A 20194-nucleotide genomic window follows, 5' to 3' on the forward strand; every position below is an offset into this window, starting at 1 on the left:
TTGATTCCATTTATCTTCTGATGCTGGAAGGGTTTTCTTTTGATGGGCATGGGTACATCCTACTTTAATGCACTCTTCAAATTCGCATGGTGGTTCCCATCTGGGCTAAGTCCCACAAGACTGCCCTCACTTCAGATGCCAGTTACAAGTATCAGGTTCCCAGGTTAACCATACTTCTGTCTGACTTGGCTACAAAGTCAAGGGGTTCCCACAACCTCCTCCCTTATTTTATGTTCATTAATTTGCTAGAATGGCTCACAAAACTCTAGAAAACACTTTACTTTCTATTACTGGTTTATCATAAAAAGGACAAATGAATAGGCTGATGAAGAGGTACATAGGGTGAAGTTCGGAAGGATCCTGAGCACAGAAGCTTCCGGTCTCATGGAATTGTGGTATGCCACCCTCCTGGCATGTGGATGTATTCACCAACTCAGAAGCTCTCTGAATACTATTGGTCAGAGGGTTTTATGGCAGTTCCATTACATAGGCATGATTGATTGATGAACCATTGAAACTGACTCAATCTCTAGGATCGCTTTCTTTCCAGAGGTTGGGGATAGAGCTGAAAGTTCTAAGCTCCTAATCAAGTCTTAGTCTTTTGGAAGACCCGCCCCCATCCTGAAGCTATCTAGGGGCCCACTAACAATTGTCTCACTATGGCCGGGCACAGTGCCTCACGCCTGTAATCCCAGCACTTTGGGCGGCCGAGGCGGGTGGATCACAGGGTCAGGAGATCGAGACCATCCTGGCTAACACGGTGAAACCCTGTCTCTACTAAAAATACAAAAAATTAGCCGGGCATGGTGGCGGGAGCCTGTAGCCCCAGCTACTTGGGAGGCTGAGGCAGGAGAATGGCCTGAACCCAGGAGGTGGAGCTTGCAGTGAGCGGAGATCATGCCACTTCACTCTTGCCTGGGCGACAGAGCGAGACTCTGTCTCAAAAAAAAAAAAAAAGGATTGTTTCACTAAAACAAAAGAGGCTCCTATCACCCTTGATATGAAATTCCAAATTTTTCTGTGATACCACATGGTCATTGATTGTTTTGCTATTTGTTTATGTCTTTCATAATAACTTCTGAGCTCGGTATATATTAGGGTATTAGCTCCTTGTCATATATTAAAAATATTTTTACTTTAGTTGTCCATTAACTTTATTTTTCATGACACTTGCTGTACAAAGGCAGATTGTTTTCATCTTTAAGTGAAGAAAATTATTACTGGTTTATTATAAAAAGTAATATTAATTTGTATTTAAATCTTTGATCTAGCTAGAATTTTTTTTTTTTTTTTTTTTTAAGACTGAGTCTCGCTCTGTCGCCCAGGCTGGAGTGCAATGGCTCAATCTCGGCTCACTGCAACCTCCGTCTCCCGGGTTCAAGCGATTCTCCTGCCTCAGCCTCCTGAGTAGCTGGGGTTACAGGCACACACCACCACGCCTGGCTAATTTTTATGTTTTTAGTGGAGACGGGGTTTCACCATGTTGGTCAGGCTGGTCTCAAACTCCTGACCTTGTGATCCACCCGCCTTGGCCTTGCAAAGTGCTGGGATTATAGGCATGAGTCACCGCACCTGGCAGAATTGTTTAATAAGATATACAGGCCAAGCACTCGGGCTCATGCCCGTAATTCCAGCACTTTGGGAGTCCGAGGTGGGCTGATCACTTGAGCCCAGGAGTTCAGGATGAGCCTGTGCAACATGGCAAAATCTCATCTCTATAAAAAATACAAAAATTAGCTGGGCGTGGTGGTGCACGCCTGTAGTCCCAGCTACTCTGGAGGCTGAGGTGGGAGGATCACCTGCACCCAGGAGGCACAGGGTTCAGTAAGCCGAGATCATGCCACTGCACTCCAGCGTGGGCAACAGAGCGAGACCCAGTCTCAAATAAATAAAAACAATAAAATATCCCATGGTACTCCTTAATACCTTGTAATTTTCATTTATTGAATTACTTGTTGAATTATTTATTTTCCCATGCTGATTTGGAAGGGTACCATGATCATTTCTCTAAAACTTTGGTTTATTTCTGCAGTATTTCATTCTATTGATCTATTCTGGTGCCAGCAAAATACTCTTTTCTATTGTTGCGCTGCAAAGCTTTTAGTATATACTAAGGCTAATCCTTCTGGGTTCCCCTGAATTGTTCTGGTGTTGTGATTTTTTATTGGACTTGCACTGGAGTCAGTGATATACAGAGAACTAGCCTCTTCATGAGTCTTCCTATTCAAGAATGTGATAAGTTTATTAATTCATCTAAGTTTTGCCTCAGAAGGAGTTTTGCTGTGTTTATACAAGTTTCATTTATTCTTTTTGTTAGATGTTTGTTTTCTTTAGCTGAGTTTTTTTTCCCCCATTATGTTTCTTAACTAGTAAATCTGGCAAGTTTTTCCCATTTATTTTCATTAAAGAAAATAAGAGGTAAAATCACATAAAATAGCCACATTTGGTTCTGGTATTGTAATCTTATTGCATATTTGTGTGTGCACGTTGCTGTTTCTAATATTTAACTTTAGTTTTGTGGGGAATTATTCTGTTTCTTTCTTTTTAAAAATTTTCTTCCCCAGCTCTGCTAACAGTATATTTGGAGACAGATACGTCTACTAGGTTACTGTTTTATCTCTCAATTATATAATAAACCTCTACTTTTTCTGTTTATCAACCAAAGAAAAGAAACTGGTTCTATTTGCTCAGCTCACAAAAGAGAAAACGAATTAGTGTATCTGTTCTCCTGCCATTCTACCCGATTTACTTCCATTTTCATTGGTCTATTTTGTCTATTATCATCTTTTTTAACATTATGTAGCCTTTCTTTCAATAATTGTAATTGCTCTGTTGCTACAGTCACCATAGAGAATTAAGTGTATGTTTAATGAGATTTGCTTGCCATATCCTTTCACCCCAGAGTGGCTTATTCTCATTTTTTTGATGTCAAACTAGTTGGGATCTCTGGTAGTTCAATGACCGCTTGTATAGTCGTGGGGGTAGTCAATGTGTTACTGGGAGAAGTTGTTATATTTTTCTGTTACTTACCAAGGATACATAAAGCATCTACCCACATACGAGGGGTTCACCGTGTATGTGCTGTGGCAGTTATTGGCTGAAAGTCTGGACGGGACAGCCACCTTTAAACCTAGAGACAAGTTGAGCTGTTATAAAACTGAAAGGCAAAAGTAAGAATTTGGATTTTCTACAGCAGCCTGGTTGGTGCCTGCCTTTTCCACATCAACAGTTTGGTACCTGAGTAAATGACAGTGGAGGAGGAGTAAGGAGGGGCTTGGAACTTAACAAGGCTTATTGCTGCATTTGTGAGAAAGACCTATTTCTATGTATTCTTCACTCCACTTGCCTAGTGATCACCCCTTTCAGGTTTCTTCTAACAGTGACAACCTTGGGAATTTCCAACTAAATCTTCAGTATGATAAGGTTATACATCACTAAAAAGTGGGTAGCAGTAAATGGGCTTTAGAAAACAAAGCATGCAGGTCTTCCCAGGCACTTTGAACTAATGCAAACATATACAGTACAGAAAAGAGAAGATGTAGCTCTTTTCTCTGAAAAAAAGGTTTATTGCATATGGAAATCAATAGATATCTTTTACAAAAAAAGGTTAGAACAAAGATCTCACATTTGTAAAGGCACATATGAAACATTTTATAGCAAGCACAAGGGCAGTGAGAACATCAACAAGGTTCAATATCTAAGACTTTATAAAAACAGATAGGAAACAGTGCAAAAAATACTGTCAAAGTCAGTTCTATACACCTCATAACTGTGTATACAACTGGCAAGCATAAGCTTATTTACTGATATAAAATAGCACATAGAATAGCATGCATAGTTTTATTTTAGGCTTTTCATATTATTAAATTGATAAGAAGTCTATACCAAAGTACAGTTGACATGAATATTGATAAAAACACTCCCCGCTTAGGGAATGTCCTATAAACATCTCAGCCCTCTCTCTGCTTACAACTACACTTTGGTAGTAAGGAGACTGGGCTTCCATCTTGCAAGGTGGCAAGCGGCCACCACAGGGGGAGAATGTGCTCTCAGGATCCCAAGTACACTTTGGTAGTAAGGAGACTGGGCTTCCATCTTGCAAGGTGGCAAGCGGCCACCACAGGGGGAGAATGTGCTCTCAGGATCCCAAGTCCCAACCTGGAATGCATTTCTTACGGCAACAACAGAAAAGATGGTGATTAAATGTCTGGGTCAGCCCACAAAAGCCAGCCACATCTGACTAACACAGCCCTCCATTTGGGCTGTGGTGGAGGTCAGTGGGCTCCTATGGGCTGGCCCAAGAACCGTAAGAACAAACCGGTTTCTAAGTTGGGGACTTGCCTGTACATTGTTTCAAAATGAAACCTAATAAATGTCATTTGTTTTGAATGACATTGTTTGATACCAAAATTCACAATATTTTGTGAAACAAAGAGCAAGGAAAGCATCAAAATACTGAAGTAGGGAGCACAAGCCTAGTCCAGTGAAACAAACTAGATTAGCTTGTTATTTGATGTAACACAAGTTACACAAGGTTACACGTTTATTAGTAATCTGCATATTTAGACCTTTTTCCCACTGAAGTATCCTCAAGCACATTAATTAGCTATTGAAGGAACAAAGGACATACATAGGAACTCATCTCTGATGAAGTGTAACTTTATGTCAGAAAGGAGAAGGCTAATGAATTTTTAAGATTCCAAACAGTGGCAAGAAAGTTGAAAGGAAATTGCAATAAAATTGTACAATGTTCAAGTTGAAAAAAAAAATGGCTCTGAATTACACCATTCAGTTCTATGCTCAAGGTATATATTAGCTAACACTGCAGTTGTGAGAGGTGGGAGGCCCCTGAGAAATGCTGAGAACGCCAGGCACTCCAGCTCTGAGAGTCACCCTAGCTAAACTCAAAGCAGCATTCTTGAGATTTTAGCAAAAGGCTCCGCCCCAAGCCACAAAAAGATCCCAATCCAATCTTTTCAGCTTTATCCTCTAAAACCTTTTGTCAGATGAGATGGCATTTGTGTTTCCCACGAGGAGAAGGTTGGGGAAGAAAATGAAGATAGCTTACATACAGATTTTGGATGACCAGCTAATCTTACCCCTTCCTAGATAAGTGAAAACAGATAAAATGTTTCTGGGCGGGTTTACCACCTGTTTCACTAAAATGGCCAGTCTGTGTGAAGAGGCTATAATGAAGAAAACATTCTCCTTGCAGGGAGAAGCGAGAAACAAATGGGTCTTCCTACACATCACTCTGCCAAATGTAGCCTCTCTCAATCTATATAAGTTCACCTTGAAATAAATATTAAGCACTGCTGTCATCATTGTTTTAAACAGAGCTTCTTTCATTTCTTCTAACAGTAAGTGACTGATTCTATCAGCAAGGGAGCAACAGGGTGAGAAAGGAAGCTTCCTGCTTGCTGAGTTTTCTAGCTATTTTCATTCAGGTTATTTTCATCTGCCAGATCTTTTTTTTTTTTTTCTGAGACAAATTCTCACTCTGTTGCCCAGGCTGGAGTGCAGTGGCATGATCTCAGCTCACTGCAACCTCTACCTCTGGGTTCAAGCGATTCTCCTGGCTCAGCCTCCTGAGTAGCTGAGACTACAGGCATGTGCCACGATGCCTGGCTAGTTTTTTTTTTAATTTTTAAATTTTTAGTAGAGACAGGGTTTCACCATGTTGGCCAGGCTGGTCTTGAACTTCTGACCTCAGGTGATCTGCCTGCCTCAGCCTCCCAAAGTGCTGGTTTGATTACAGGTGTGAGCCACCACATCTGGTCATTTGCCAGATCTTATTCTTTGAAACTATACAAGCAATTTTTTAAAAATTACACTAAGATTCCCTAATTACATATTTTAGAGAGGTGTAAGGCAATGATTCTCTGATGAGGTTTAACTCTTTCATCTGGGTTGCACTCATAAGGTAGGTAAAGGAAAGAAAAAGTGTACTGTTGAGAGTTGATCCATAAAGCAGATGGGGAAATATGAAAAGGTAGCAGAGACTGGGTGCGGTGGCTCACACCTGTAATCCCAGCACTTTGGGAGGCCGAGGGGGGTTTTCTCGAGGTCTGGAGTTTGAGACCAGCCTGGCCAACATGGCGAAACCTTGTCTCTACTAAAAATACAAAAATTAGCCGGGTGTGGTGGCGCACACCTGTAATCCCAGCTACTTAGGAGGCTGTACTCCAGCTTGCGCAACAGGAGCGAGACTCTATCTCAAAAAGAAAAAAAAAAGAAAAGGCAGCAGACCCTAAGTGAACAAGGTGCTCATGGAATGAAGAGGGTGACAGCACACAACAATCCCACCCGTTCCCCTGAACAAGACAAGGAACACCAAAGTCACTGCATGTACATCCCAGTTTTGTGGCCTGAATATAAACATGACCTGCTCTAAAGGAGAGTGTGCTCTGCAGCACCTCTGAGATCACAGGGGAGAAGAATCAAGAAATGCAGGAGCCACATGGGTAAGCAGAATGCTCTGCTAACAAGTAAGGCAAGGAAAGGCTGCCAGTGGCAGATGAGGGAAGATGGTGCTTTTGAGCAGCAAATCCAGGCAAATATGATAAATCACGCATCACAATCCATGACATTCATCAAGCTCTACCTCAACAGTGAAGACAGTTTAAAAGCATGAGCTAGGGTAAAATAGACTCCAACACTGCCGCAGGGTTTCCCTAGCATGCCACTTGGTGGTTCCCATCATGCTGACATTCCAGAAAGGGAGGTAGGGGGTAGCAGAGGCATTACAGAGTTCAGAAAATTATTTGTGAAACAGAGAACTTTCAGATAGCAACTTCAGGACTGATCCAGAAATCCTTCCTCTCCCGCTCCTCATTTATAGAAATTCTTGGGCAAGTTTATGGCATTTTTGGGAAATAATGATCCTGATGGCCCAAAGTGTGGCAGAAGGAGCAATGACTTTCTATACAAATGCTGGTCACACTCAGGCTGCCCAGTAGCTCCAGCCCTTCTGCCTTGTAACTCAATGTCCTTGAATTTATTTTTAAAATGGGAAGGCTAAACAAAGCTCCAAACAGTAGGAACTGATACACATCCTCCTCTTTACTGCACCAAACAATCATTTTCCAGTCTATGAAATTGATGGATGCCAGATACTCAATGCTAGGCTCATGGACATTTTAATAGGGAATATCTCAGTTTGGCCTTGAGAAAGAAGATGCAGCTATATTAAGCTGGAAAGATTAAGAAAGGTAGTCTGCTGAATAAAAATACTTACCTATTTGAGTTTCTAACAGAAACACAAAAGCTGAGAGCAGGTAGGATAAAGGCTGAGTGTTGATGGGGCAAGCTGGTGGTCAAGTTTCACAGGGCCCCCTGAATAACACTGACTTCTGGATGACACATTTGAGATAGCAGAATCTGATGAGATTTCCCCCATGTTTCTCCCTGACATGTTGCTGTTACTTTCAACAGATGCCATCTGTAAGATCCTTTGCCCCAAAATATCTTAGAAGCTTAAGTAAAGGCAAGAACTATTTTGCTTCCTTGCTCAGCATTCAAGAGAAGTATCAAATGCTGTTTAATATCTTACAGCTTTATTGCCACCCTATAGGGCCAACTAGTTTGCCAACCATAAAGCTGTAGGCCATTGGAAAATTTGTGCGGTTTCTATTAAAGACCTGAATTTCTCCATTTGGAAACCATGCTGGATGAGCTGTTGCTCTGCTCATGAAAAGAAATCACTAAATAAGAGCATGATGAGTGTCTCAAAACCCATTGGCAAAACAATAAAACACAGCAGCAGAATAATTGTTGGTAAAACATGGGAACGCTAAATTCCCAAAAACGGCTACCCTAAGAGCCCAACAGTAATTATGTGGTGCTTCCAGAAATTTCTTATTCTAGGAGCTCCATAGAGTTATTTCTGATACTGAGGAAGAACACAGGTCTGACCCAATCCCATCCCTTGAATACGTGCTCCCTGGCACACATTCTAGAATGCCCTGTACCCTCTACCCCCCAAACCCCCCACCTCAAGGGATTGACAGATCTTCCCCAAATGAAAATCAGTAATGAAACAGTTGTCCTTTACCAAAGGGGGCAATCAAGGACCCTCTGCGAATACCAGAATATCATGGATGCTCAAGTCTTTTATATAAAATGGTGTAATATTTGCATATAACCTATGCCCATCTCTTGTATACTTTAAATCATCTCTAGATTACTTACAATACCTAACTCGATGCCTACACATCACTTCATTTGCGTGAATTCAATGTAGTATTCAGCATGTGGCAAATTCAACTTGCTTTTTGGAACTTTGTGGGTTTCCCCTCTTCCCCAAATATTTTTCAATCTGTACTTGGTTAAATATAGGGATGTGGAACCCACATATAGGGGAGGTCAACTGTATTCATCTTCATCATCAAATGTACCATTAGATGGGGAAAGAGAGACTAGAAAGCACATTCTGCTTTTTGACAAAGGACACTTTTGGGACCCATACGTCATGTAACAAGTAGGCTGAGGTCAGTTAATACAGACTGCTCATAGGGAAAGGACAGCAGCTAAAAACTCCAAGGTGATGTGCCTGATGGCCAATCCGGCTTAAGAGAAACTGCAGTGCACTATCTATCTCTGCGACTTCCATGTCCCAGGAGATGGCCCATTCACCAAGTGATGCAAGGATCCCTATGAGCAGGGCAGCAGGTTCACGAAAAGAGCCGGCCCACCCAGGGTACACCTTTTGTGTTCATTAGCACTGCTCTGGAGAAACGACATCTGGTGTTGGGATCTACACTGTATCGGGGAAAGATATAGGTGATCCATGCGAACACTGTCTGTTCGCAGAAAATATGGTCCATTATTGGAAATTTCATATGGGTCAATCTATATTAAGCTGGAAAAATAATCAGCCAGATGAAAAGGCCAGCCTGCTGTACCCGCTGGAGTTTACAACTGAAAAGCACAAGCTGAAAGAAGGCAGGATAAAGGTTAAGTAGGTGTAAGCCGTGGTCAAGTCCTACAAGGCCCACAGCAGTCTACATAGACCCTCTCTTCAGGCTGATGAAAGAGGGGGCCAGAGATAGCCAAGTGACTCTTGGGAAAACAATGGCAGTTTCGTTATAATTTTAAAAAGTGGTTCCTCTCTTCAATCTACAAAATTAAAAGTAAAATTCTCTCAATTTAAGCTCTTCAAAAGCTTATGATTCAAAATATTCCATATAGGTGTTTTTACCTTCCCTGATCTTATTGGTTAGCTCCGACTGAATAGAGCGGCTCATTCATCTTTACTCCTGTGTAATCAATGTGTAACATCCTTTTTTCATGCAGCTAAATCCTCCTCTACTTCGTATCTGGGGAAAGAAGTGCATACTAATGTCTATGCTATCTGTAAATGCTACCAGAGACTCTTGCTAAAAGGTGATATATCCAGTATATCCTTAGAACCCAAGGAAACCAAAGAAACCTCAGCAGGACATTCCTCAACTGAGCCAGCAGGCTCATCTCGTCTTAAGGATGAAGACATCAGATTCAGCCCCCATGATTCAGGGACCACAGTAAACAAGGATGAATACCTCGGGTCAATGTATCCAAATGAGTACAGATGAAAGAAACCAAAAAGTTCCATTGGAAAACCTCGAACACAGCGGCTGGGAAATGTTTGATGGCTTTGTTGTGAGATGGTAACTTTTTTTTCCTCCATTTTTAATTTTCTCCCTTCAAATCCAAACTGCAGCAATAGACACTGACAGCTCTAGCTTTAGACTTGATACATCATCAGGAAATCATTCCAAAAGCTCTAACTAGATAACTAATTTAATACACTTTGCTTCAAGGTTTATTCCTTGGCTTGCTTCCCAGATATAAAGCATCTCTGGGCAATTATTATGCAGATGCCACTGAAAGGACTTTAAATGGCTGCTGCTAATTTAATAGGAGATATGCTGGCATTTACTGGAGATGTGAAAAGGAATGCAAAATGTGCTAAAGAACCAAAGGCATTTGTTTTTAAAAGTGAAATATGTGGAACAACTCTTAAATGTTTTCTTTTGGGTTTCAATATAAACTTTGGCTAGAAAGTTGAATATTAAATCTACTTCCTCCCTGCATTTTGTACACTAATGAATATTCCCGTAGCATACGGCAGGGACAATGGATGAATTTCAAGAAAGCCCATGAGCTCTGATGTCCTCAAAGACACACCAGATCTATATGCTGTCCACATGAGACATTCTAACAGTGCCCACCTTGGGGCTTAGAGATAAAAGATAAATACTGATGTTGTTCATCATGCAATAAACCAGTAACTGAGACCACTTGCTAAAACATCCCTAACAGTAGAAATCCCAAGGATGGAAAAACCTCCAAGAAAAGGACACAAATACCTTTTTGCTATTGATGAGCTTCTTATAATAAGGGTTATAAGCTCTGTTCCACTGAAAATACATGTAATACTAATGGTTTTCTTCCCAGGATATACGATGAAACTCTAGAATCTACAAAGATCAGCAGGTTATACTCCTTCACTGAGTCTTCAGACCTTGAAGCAGCAGACAGAGGGGAAGCCCTCCATCCCCAGATATTCTGAGTCTAACTACAGAGTACAGCCACCACAACACCTGGCCAGGTTGAAAAGAGGATTCGTATTCCAAAGAACTTAATGGGGAATATGCAACCTGTTGGCATGTGGTGATGGGATGTCACAAAGGTCTACTTTTTCTGGTTGATTTGATGCCACTCCTTCATCTTTTTAGCTCGGGGGGACAAAAGCAGCAATGAAGAAAGGCATATGGAACTCTCACAGCAGTCAACTCTAAGAAAAAAACCCCTGCAATTAAATTTCCCTTTCTACTACATGTAGTTTTCCTTGACAACCTTTTTTCCTTTTTTTTGGAGGCAGGGTCTCTCTGTAGCCCAGGCTGGACTGCAGTGGCAAGATCATGGCTCACTGCAGTCTCAAATTCTTTGAATGAGGTGATCCCCCCGCCTCAGCCTCCTGAGCAGCTGGGACTACAAGGGCAAACCACCACGCCTGGCTAATTTTTGTACTTTTTGTAGAGACGGGGTTTCATCATGTTGCTCAGGCTGGTCTTGAACTCCTTAGCTCAAGCAATCTGCCCGCCTTGGCCTTTCAAAGTGCTGGGATTTACAGGTGTGAACCACCGTGCCTAGTTGACTACAGTTTTTAAATTGCAGGTTTGTTCTTTGCACTGATCACTGTGGGCGTTCCATATGCCTTCCTCCACTGCTGCCTTTTCCCCGAGCTGAAAAGACAAGGAAGATGTGGCATCAAATCAACCAGGAAGAGCACGCCCTCTGACTTCCTATCACCACGTAACAACATATCAAATTGTACTCAAGAAAAAGGTGCATATCAAAGTTGTACTCAAGAAAAAGTAGACATAGAATGATAAATCCCCCAAAATGCAGTAAGAGGAAAAATGTACAAAACATGATTTATTGTGTACCAACCTTGGAAATTCAGAAGGACACTGACCAATGAAGCCACAGGAAGAAACTAAGAACTGGGCTTCCAAGTGAAGATAACTGACCAGACAGTGGATTTTATGAAGAAAAGGAAAGCAGCACAGGGTTTTGCCAATGACAATTCTACAATTCTACCATCGTTCATCAAGTGGCCCCAAGTTTGGACTATGGGGTCCTGAGTAGGATTAATTCTGATCTTGCAGGCCAAAGCCTGAAGATGATACCAGCACAGTGGGGGTCAAATTTGATGTGTTTCCTGGCCAGGACCCCTGTTACGTAGCTAAATGCCATATAGTTCCCATAAATCAGCTTCCCCATCTGTTTCCTTGATGACCTTTCCAATGACTTAGTGACCTCAACTTTCGGGTCTCTGTCCAGCACACACATCTCATGTAAATAAAAAACAATGATCATCAAGGCCCTGCCTGAACAACACAATCCTCAAAGGCCCTGCCCAACTCCTTTCTCTTTCTAGGTCTGCTATTCTCTCTCAATCAGGATAGAGTCTTAACTGCACAGATGGCCTGGTCCAGAGCCTCAATGCCACCAGACAGGGTCCTACTGAGCAAACAGGAGAGGTAGCAACAAATACCCAGGGTACAGTCCCCAGCAGGGAAACACAAACTCCAGAGCCCAGAATAAGGGGTGGTCAAGCAAAGTGCAACACAGAGCTTCTCTTTCGGCCCCAAAGATGGCAGTTACTGCACTGTAAAGGCAGCACTGTCTTTAGCTGTTCTGTCTTTAACTCAAGCTTGGGGGGAAGTTGGTGGGGGAGGTGTTGGGGAGAGGAGATTACTGAGGATGAGGGGCAGAAATGAGGAAGAGAGGAAACTGTCTATCAAGGCTCATGAGTCCCAAAATATAAGAGAATCGTGCTTGTTCCTTCAGACCCTTTTCTTTATATTTCAGGATGAATTATTCTTCTTACCATCTTTGCTTTGGATATAAGTAATGAATGATGAATGAATTAAGCTGATGAATTTCAGGGCTGGTTACAAATCCGGCTGCAACTTCACAAGAGACGTGCTCCCTCATGCCTCTGTCCCCAAAATGATCCAGCAGGCAACCTTACCTACTGACATATATATGCAGATCAGTCAAAATGTGGTTCGAATGAAAAGTACTATATTATTAAGAAAACTGCATTATCATAATTCACAAAAGTTATTCCAAAGGGGAAAAAAATAAATTATCTCATATAAAATAATACACGGCATGTGTGAATAATCTTGGCTATTATCTTCAGAGAGCCTGCTTGCTGCCAGCCACCTGCACCCCCGCGGGGGGAGCAGATGTTTTCTGGAGGTGACTCTCCTGCACGATCCAGCTGGGTCCCTCCTCCAGGAGCTGGACTGGGGGGATTAAATGAGTCTGGAGTTTTGGAGGAACTGGATGAGGACTTGGTAGACAAACTTGTACTGAGCGATGGTCTGGATCATGAACATCCTCTGCTCCCTGAGGAGCCTCAGCATCATGGGCACTTCCACCTTCTGCAAGAAAAGAGAGAAAGCGCAAGGTCCTGAGACAGGAGGCTTCCCTTAGAGCATTCCTCATTCCCTCATTCAGGAAGCACTCACCCACTGCCCATGCCCAGGTCTAAGAGAAAGCAAGGGACTCTGCCCCGGCTGGGTTTGACGTGTCAAACAGTTTATACCAGCAACTGGAGAACCTGGTCATCATGTGTCACTGGTGGGATATTTTATTTTTATTTAATTTCAAATTTTCTGAGAGGGTCTTGCTGTGTCACCCAGGCTGGAATGCAGTGGCACAGTCATAGTTCACTGCAGCCTTCAACTCCTGGGCTCAAGCAGTCCTCCTACCTGAGTCTCCCAAAGTGCTGGGGTTACAGGCGTGGGCCACCACACCTGTCCTGGTGTATTATTTTAAATACAGACTAGTCTGCTGGATAAAACATAAAGGCTGGAGTGAGACCTGACTGGTACTCTCAACTCCACCACAACCCAATGACAGGATTTAAGACATCTCAGGGTCTTAGTTTCCTCATCTGTAAAATCAGGATAATAATGCTTTCCTCTAACAGTAGTGTGGCCTTGCCCTAGTTAGTGACATTTCCTCAGCAATAACATGGGGTATGAAATAACATCTGCCTCATGGGATCAAATGATGAAACACATATCAAGCACTTAGTGCACAGTGAGTGCTTAATAAATATTACTCATTATTCCTTTTTTTTTTTTGAGACAGAGTTTCACTCTTGTTGCCCAGGCTGGAGGTTAGTGGTATGATCTCGGCTCACTGCAACCTCTGCCTCCCAGGTTCAAGAGAGTCTCGTGCCTCAGCCCCCAGAGTAGCTGGGATTACAGGTGTGCACCACCACGCCTGGCTAATTTTTTGTAATTTTAGTAGAGACAGGGTTTCATCATGTTGGCCAGGGTGGTCCTGAACTCCTGACCTCTGGTGATCCACCTGCTTTGGCCTCCCAAAGTGCTGGGATTACAGGCGTGAGCCACCGCGCCTGGCTTCATTATTCCTTTATTAACATTAATAAATGTTGCTAATGCAATTATAATCTCACAGGACTGTGGTCATGATCAAGTGAGATAATTTAAGTGTGAACCTTTAAAATGTCAAAGCACCATTTCTGAACACCAGTCCTACTTGGAGTAAAAGCCTTTAACTGAGAACTTTTTTTTGTTTTGTTTTGTTTTGTTTTTTTGAGACAGAGTCTCCCTCTGTTGCCCAGGCTGGAATGCAGTGGCTTGATCTCTGCTCACTGCAACCTCTGCCTCCCAGGTTCAAGCGATTCTCCTGCCTCAGCCTTCTGAGTTGCTGGGATTACAGGCACGCGCCACCACGCGGGGCTAATTTTTTTTTTTTAATTATTTTTAGTAGAGATGAGGTTTCAGCATGTTGGTCAGGCTGGTCTCAAACTCCTGACCTCATGATCCGCCCACCTCGGCCTCCCAAAGTGCTGGGATTACAGGCATGAGCCACGGTGCCTGGCCGAGAACACCCTTTTTGAGACAGGGTCTTGATCTGTCGCCCAGGCTAGAGTGCAGTGGTGCAATCGTAACTCATTGCAACATCAACCTCCTAGGCTCAAGCAATCCTCCCACTTCAGCCTCCTGAGTAGCTGGAACTATAGATGTGGCACACCACACCTGGCTAATTTTTAAAATTTTGTGTAGAAACGAGGTCTCACTGTGTTGCCCAGGCTGGTCTCAAACTCCTGAGCTCAAGCAATCCTCCAGCTTTGGCCTCTAAAAGTCTTAGCATTATGGGTATGAGCCACTGTGCCTGGCCCTGAGTCTTAAATGAGAACATTTTGAGTATTAAATGAGATTGCCTATGTGTGAATTATTTGATAGTATATACAATGATATATATTATCATTAATGAAAGGAAATTAATACAGTGTCATGGATACTTGAGCAGACCAGAGGCCATCACAGTGTCCTCTCCCCTCACCTTCACCACGTCCATCCTCCTGGACCAGCCAGGACACATACGGCTGGAGCACCCCCGAGCTGTGGAGGCCACGGTGGCCTCAGCACACTCACTGTGCTCTGGGGGCTCTTAACCCCGGGCAAATGATGGCACCCAGGAAGTTTTCAAGGGCTAAGCAAGTGTTTAAAAGAAAATAATAAAAACTCAGCTGTATGCTTGACTTTGTAACCTTTGAACCTTGAAAAATAATTTCAGCTATTTCCAAACTGTGTATAGTTATGACATGACACGTGCCATCAGTCACTCTTGTTCAACACCAACTAAGGAATGCACATCACAAACTTGTGACGTAGCCTGGGCTAGAGTGCAGTGGTGTAATCACAGTGGTGCAAACGGACAAAGTCAAGTCCCTGCCTAGTAAGAAAAGAAAAAAAAAGGCATGTGAATCTTCGAACTATGAATCAAAATACAGAATCTAGGTTATAAGCTTCTGATGGTAACAAGTAGGTCTCTGCCTAAATTATACTGCAAAGTGACCAGTATCATGAGATGTGATCTAGAGCCACCTAATAATGAACTTAATTTCATGTTTGATGAGGATTACTCTGTGGTTGGGCACTGAAGTTAAAAGAATAGAGAGAATAAGGCTGTTCCGCTCCCCTGCCCAGCAAAGGTTTTAGTTGGGAGGCAGGATCACACTGGTGTTCAGAGCACAGGCTCTAAGTAAGGCTTCATCTGCTGAATCTCAGCTCTACCACTTCTTGGCTGTGGGAAGCGGGCACATTACTTCATTTACCTATGACTCAGTTTCTCTTCTGTTACGTAAGGATACTGACATGGTCTTGGCTCTGTGTCTCCACCCAAATCTCATGTGGAATGGTAATCTGCAGTTTTGGGGGAGGGACCTGGTGGGAGGTGACTGGAACATGGGGGCAGATTTCCCTCTTGCTGTTCTTGTGACAGGGAATTCTCATGAGATCTGGTTGTTTAAAAGTATGTTTTAACTTCCCCCTTTGCTCTCTCTCTTCTGCTATCATGTGAAGACATGCTTACTTCCCCTTCACCTTTCCACTATCATTGTAAGTTTCCTGAGGCCTCCCAGCCATGCTTCCTGTACAGCCTGCAGAATTGTGAGTCAACTAAACCTCTTTCCTTCATAAATGACCCAGTCTCAGGTAGTTCTTTATAGCAGTGTGAGCATGGACTAATACAGGTACTAACAGGACTTGGTGCACAGTGTCACTGCAAAGGCTACTTGTGTTAATACTATAAGGCTTTAGAATAGTGTGTATACATGGCAAACACTAGACACAAGCTAGCTGTTAAGATATTATTTTCAATGTTGTCACCATCACCACCTCCTCCACCACCACATCCTCCTCCTCCTCCTCCTCTACCATCATCCCCATCTCAATTACCTGTAGGACCGAGCCTAAATGACAGTATATTGTCTGATATGGAGAAGTCTGGGGACATGACAAAGAAAGTTCTCCTGGTCTTCAATGAAAGGGTCCCAGCTGGCTTAAAGATTCATTCACTCCCACAGGCTCTGCTCTTAACTGTCCCCAAGCCAAGGAAGCACAAAGCAGTTGACACTTGCTCAGTCTTGTCTAGAAGACATTTTCTCCTCCTCACTTTATGAAGGAGGTATAACTTATTCAGAAAAGCAGCAAGATCAAGACATCTGCCCTTTTGGCTACTGAGATCCTAAGTTTTTGTAATTAGCTGTAGCTGGAACAGACAGCTACATCCAGAGGACTGAGAGAGTGTACTGCAGACCATAAAACGAATGCTTTCTGAAAAACTCTATGCACCTTAAAATGTCTCAGCTAACACTCAGTGACCAAAAGCACTGGGCCACAGGGAGGCTTCCCAGAGCAGCCTGGGACAGTTGTCCCCACTCCCCACCGCACAGCTACCAACCTCATTGTAAGTGTCTGCGTTTCATTGTTTCTGCTCAACTTTTCTGTGTTTAGAATAAGACTGAGAGGGACAAGTCCAGGAAAAAGAAAGGTCGTTTCACTGACAGAATTAAAACTGCAAGAATTACAGACTAAAATACAAAGTATGTTAAATCCAGAAGCTGTGGAAAGAAGGCAGGAGAGTTTGGACAGGAGAAAAATGGGACCCACAATTTAATATATATTTGTTAAAATCTTTGCTTGAAAAACAAACAAACTAAACATGGTCTACTCTTCTCCTGAAATAGGGGCTTGGATCTTACTAGCCAGGCCTGAAACAGTATCAGAACAAAAGTAGAGCATTTTTTCCCCCAACCATCTACCAATAGCAACCATGGGAAATAGGACAGATAAGACTGGCTATATTTGTGCTAGGGGAAGTGAAGTGAAGAATATGAGTCATCTTGCTATCTTTGAATATCAATGGGAACAGAAGTTCTTTTTGGATGGACCACGTCCCAGCAAAGAATGTTCTGGCATGCAGTTGGGCACTGAGGAAATCCGCTATGTTTGGACACACCATAGAGCATTTAACCATTCTGAGCCTTCACCAAGTCCACAGGAGGCCACAATGGCCGAATCCCTCACTCCAAACCGTTCTGGCTTTGATATGCCTTGTCTGTGCTCTGCTGGTCCAATAACATCTGGTGTTCAGTGAGCCCCCATGTCATAGCCTCACTGAGGCTCAGCCTTTGACGGGTCTCCAAAGAGCTCAGAATAGTTTTTAATGTCAGACAAGACAGAATGGCTTCTTGAGTTGAAAAGGGGAAGTGGGGAGCAGAGCACAGGGAACGGGGAAAGAAGGGGAGTGGCCAGGCTCACAGCTGTAATCCCATCAACTCGGGAGACCGAGGTGGGAGGATTGCTTGAGCCCAGGAGTTTGAGACCAGCTTGGGCAACACAGCAAAATCCTTTCTCAAAAAAAAAAAGAAAAAAAAAGAAAACAAGCGGGGAATTTGGTGACAAAAGTGATATGAAGGGAAGGAAAGGACAATTAGGTGGGGGAGGTGATGATGAGGCCCTCAAGCCATGCACACACTGATTCTACCTCATCTTATTTTGTCTTCCTAGCAATGGATGGATTGAGACTCCATGGGCAGGTTACTCATTGTTCTAGAAATTTCTAGAGACCTCTAGTAGTGAGAGGAATAGAGAGGCGAACAATAAAAAAATCCTATGTGGGACAAAATGGTACAAACTCAGAGGGCAATGACATTTCTGTTATGTAGTCTCAACTGATTCCATGATGAGCATTTCGCTCAAGCTTTGTTTTATGTTTTTCTAACATTAGGCTACAGTTCGGATTGCCCCTTTTCCAATTTTTAGCGGCACAAACATTCATTCCCATGGACAGACTAGAAGATTCTCAAAATTATCATTTCACAGGCAGAAAGTTTAATGTCTAAGTTTAGCATTTGTTGTTTTCCTGGAAGACTCAATATGACAAACTTCATATTTAATCTGATTTTCAAACGATTCATGCTATTGAATAAATAGTATATTATCATATAAATTCCTCCACAGAATTGCAACAAATCATTCTATAATTTAAGAACTACCAAACCACAAGTTTCCTTTACTTTTTCAAGCCATATAATTTGAAAACTGAGTAAGAACCAAATCTTATACAGCGTTTGGAGGCAGAGTGAAGACAGGAAATAACTCCGGACTCAGACACAGAAGGCCTTGCTTCTGGCTTCAGTACCACTGCGTAAGAGCCACACGGCACTAGACGAATCACATAATTACTTCCGGGCCTCAGTTTCCTCTTCTGTGAAACAGGAGGAGTGACGTGCATGACTCCTCTACTTGGCTGGTATGGCAGGCAAAAGCCCTTAAAAATTCTAATGTCCCAGGTAGCTAGAAGGTAGAAGAACTATTCCTTAGCTTTTGACTGCTGTTTGTCTCACCTACACAAAATTCAAAGTCTCTCAGTGTAACTCCGTAATCCTACGGCAGCGAAGGGATGCCATGTACCTTGTGTGCACAGGCTCAGCAGCACCCCACTTCTGCAGGAAGAAGGGGTAGGGCGATCAGCCGATGCAAAGACGGGGATGTTTGCATGCTCTAAGTATCTCCTCTGCTCCGCTACACCACACAACTACCAGACTAGATAAGCAAACAATCCCCCAAACCTCACTCTGAAGAATGAAAAACATTTTCCAAGTAGACACATCTTCACCTAGGATTTATGCCAGAACACATCCTAGAAATGCAAGACGCATCTAAACTATATGGGGTCAAATAACTCACCATGGAAAATTACCCACAATGAAACCAGGCTATCTGCAAAATGCCAAAGACTTCTGGAAGTAGATGCCGACTAAGATCACATTTTCTAAGTGTTTTCTATTGCACGCCCTCATTTCTCCTCTTTTATCTGGATATCTACACGGAGCAGTGGGAGGGCAAAAAGATAAGGAGGACTGTAAATGTCAGAGTCAAACTAGGAACCAGGAGCCTGGAAAACTCTGGTCGGGAGAGAGGAAATTAACCACTGAAAAGGCAAGGGCGCGGGCAAAGGTTTGGCAAGGGTGTAGACTTGTCCCCAAGGTGGAGTATCCGGAGAGAAGCCCAGAATGACTCACTTCGTTATGCTCCAAGCAGTAGATCATCAGCTCAGAAAGAATGAGCACGCCGGTCCTTCCCACCCCAGCACTACAGTGGACCACGATGGGTGGGTGCCGGTTCTTAGTGCCTTCCAGCATGCTGTTGGTATGGCGACGGACCGACTGGATCTCCTCCAAGTAGGCTGCAGGACAAAACGCAAATTCTGTCACCAAAGTCTTCCATGGCTTTGCATATAAGTTGGGGAGGGGGGAGCGGAAGAGAACTGATGGTGAATGTGTGTGTGTGTGTGTTTTTTAAGTGACAATAATTTACAGTTCTTACAAGATACTAATTATTTGGCTGGTACCCAATGTACAGTCCTGGATCCAGAAAGGACCAGCTGGGAGTCAATTAGTTCATGGGAGAATTTGTTCTTTAAATTAAATAGTTCTTTTTTAAAAATTAAATTCTGTTTTCCCCTCTGCAAATCCCTAAGTCCCCCAAGCAGATGATTCTAGACATTACTTACAGCAATTCCTGCTATTAACAGACTGGGATCAGAACAACTGCTAAGTCCCCTTGAAACGCCCGCCTGTCAGAGCCAATTTCTGGTAGGGAGAGAGCATCCATCTGCCCCTTCTTCCTTCCCCTCACTGATGAGTGAATGTCAACTGAGGCTTGACTTCATTTTTGGATGTTAAAGTAGACTTTGGGGAGTCTGCTTTTCAGCATGGATTCCACGGGGCTATGTGAGTAGCCCAAGATGAACCCCCTTTCTGGAGGCAATATGTGTGTGAGGTGGAGGGGGCCATGATGCCCCCCAT

General features: G+C 43.0%; 1 protein-coding gene and 1 long non-coding RNA gene across 2 annotated transcripts in view; one reads left to right on the top strand and one right to left on the bottom strand.

The window, feature by feature from the left end:
- Positions 1-3545: 3545 nt before the first annotated feature.
- The window catches only part of LOC105493528 (protein tyrosine phosphatase non-receptor type 14), a 204198-nt gene continuing 187549 nt past the window's right edge, over positions 3546-20194 (bottom strand). The window contains exons 18-19 of the mRNA XM_011761226.3: positions 19409-19572; positions 3546-12941 (exon numbers count right to left, since the gene is read on the bottom strand). Of these exons, the coding sequence (XP_011759528.2) occupies positions 12813-12941; positions 19409-19572 (293 nt within the window). The 3' untranslated portion in view covers positions 3546-12812. The remainder of the gene's footprint in view (positions 12942-19408; positions 19573-20194) is intronic.
- Positions 4065-19572, top strand: LOC139358733 (uncharacterized). Its single transcript, XR_011614159.1, has 2 exons — positions 4065-9647; positions 10438-19572. It is a non-coding gene; the product is annotated as an uncharacterized lncRNA (long non-coding RNA).

This window comes from Macaca nemestrina, chromosome 1 (genome assembly GCF_043159975.1).
Source record: "Macaca nemestrina isolate mMacNem1 chromosome 1, mMacNem.hap1, whole genome shotgun sequence".
In the NCBI taxonomy this organism is placed as follows: Eukaryota; Metazoa; Chordata; class Mammalia; order Primates; family Cercopithecidae; genus Macaca; species Macaca nemestrina.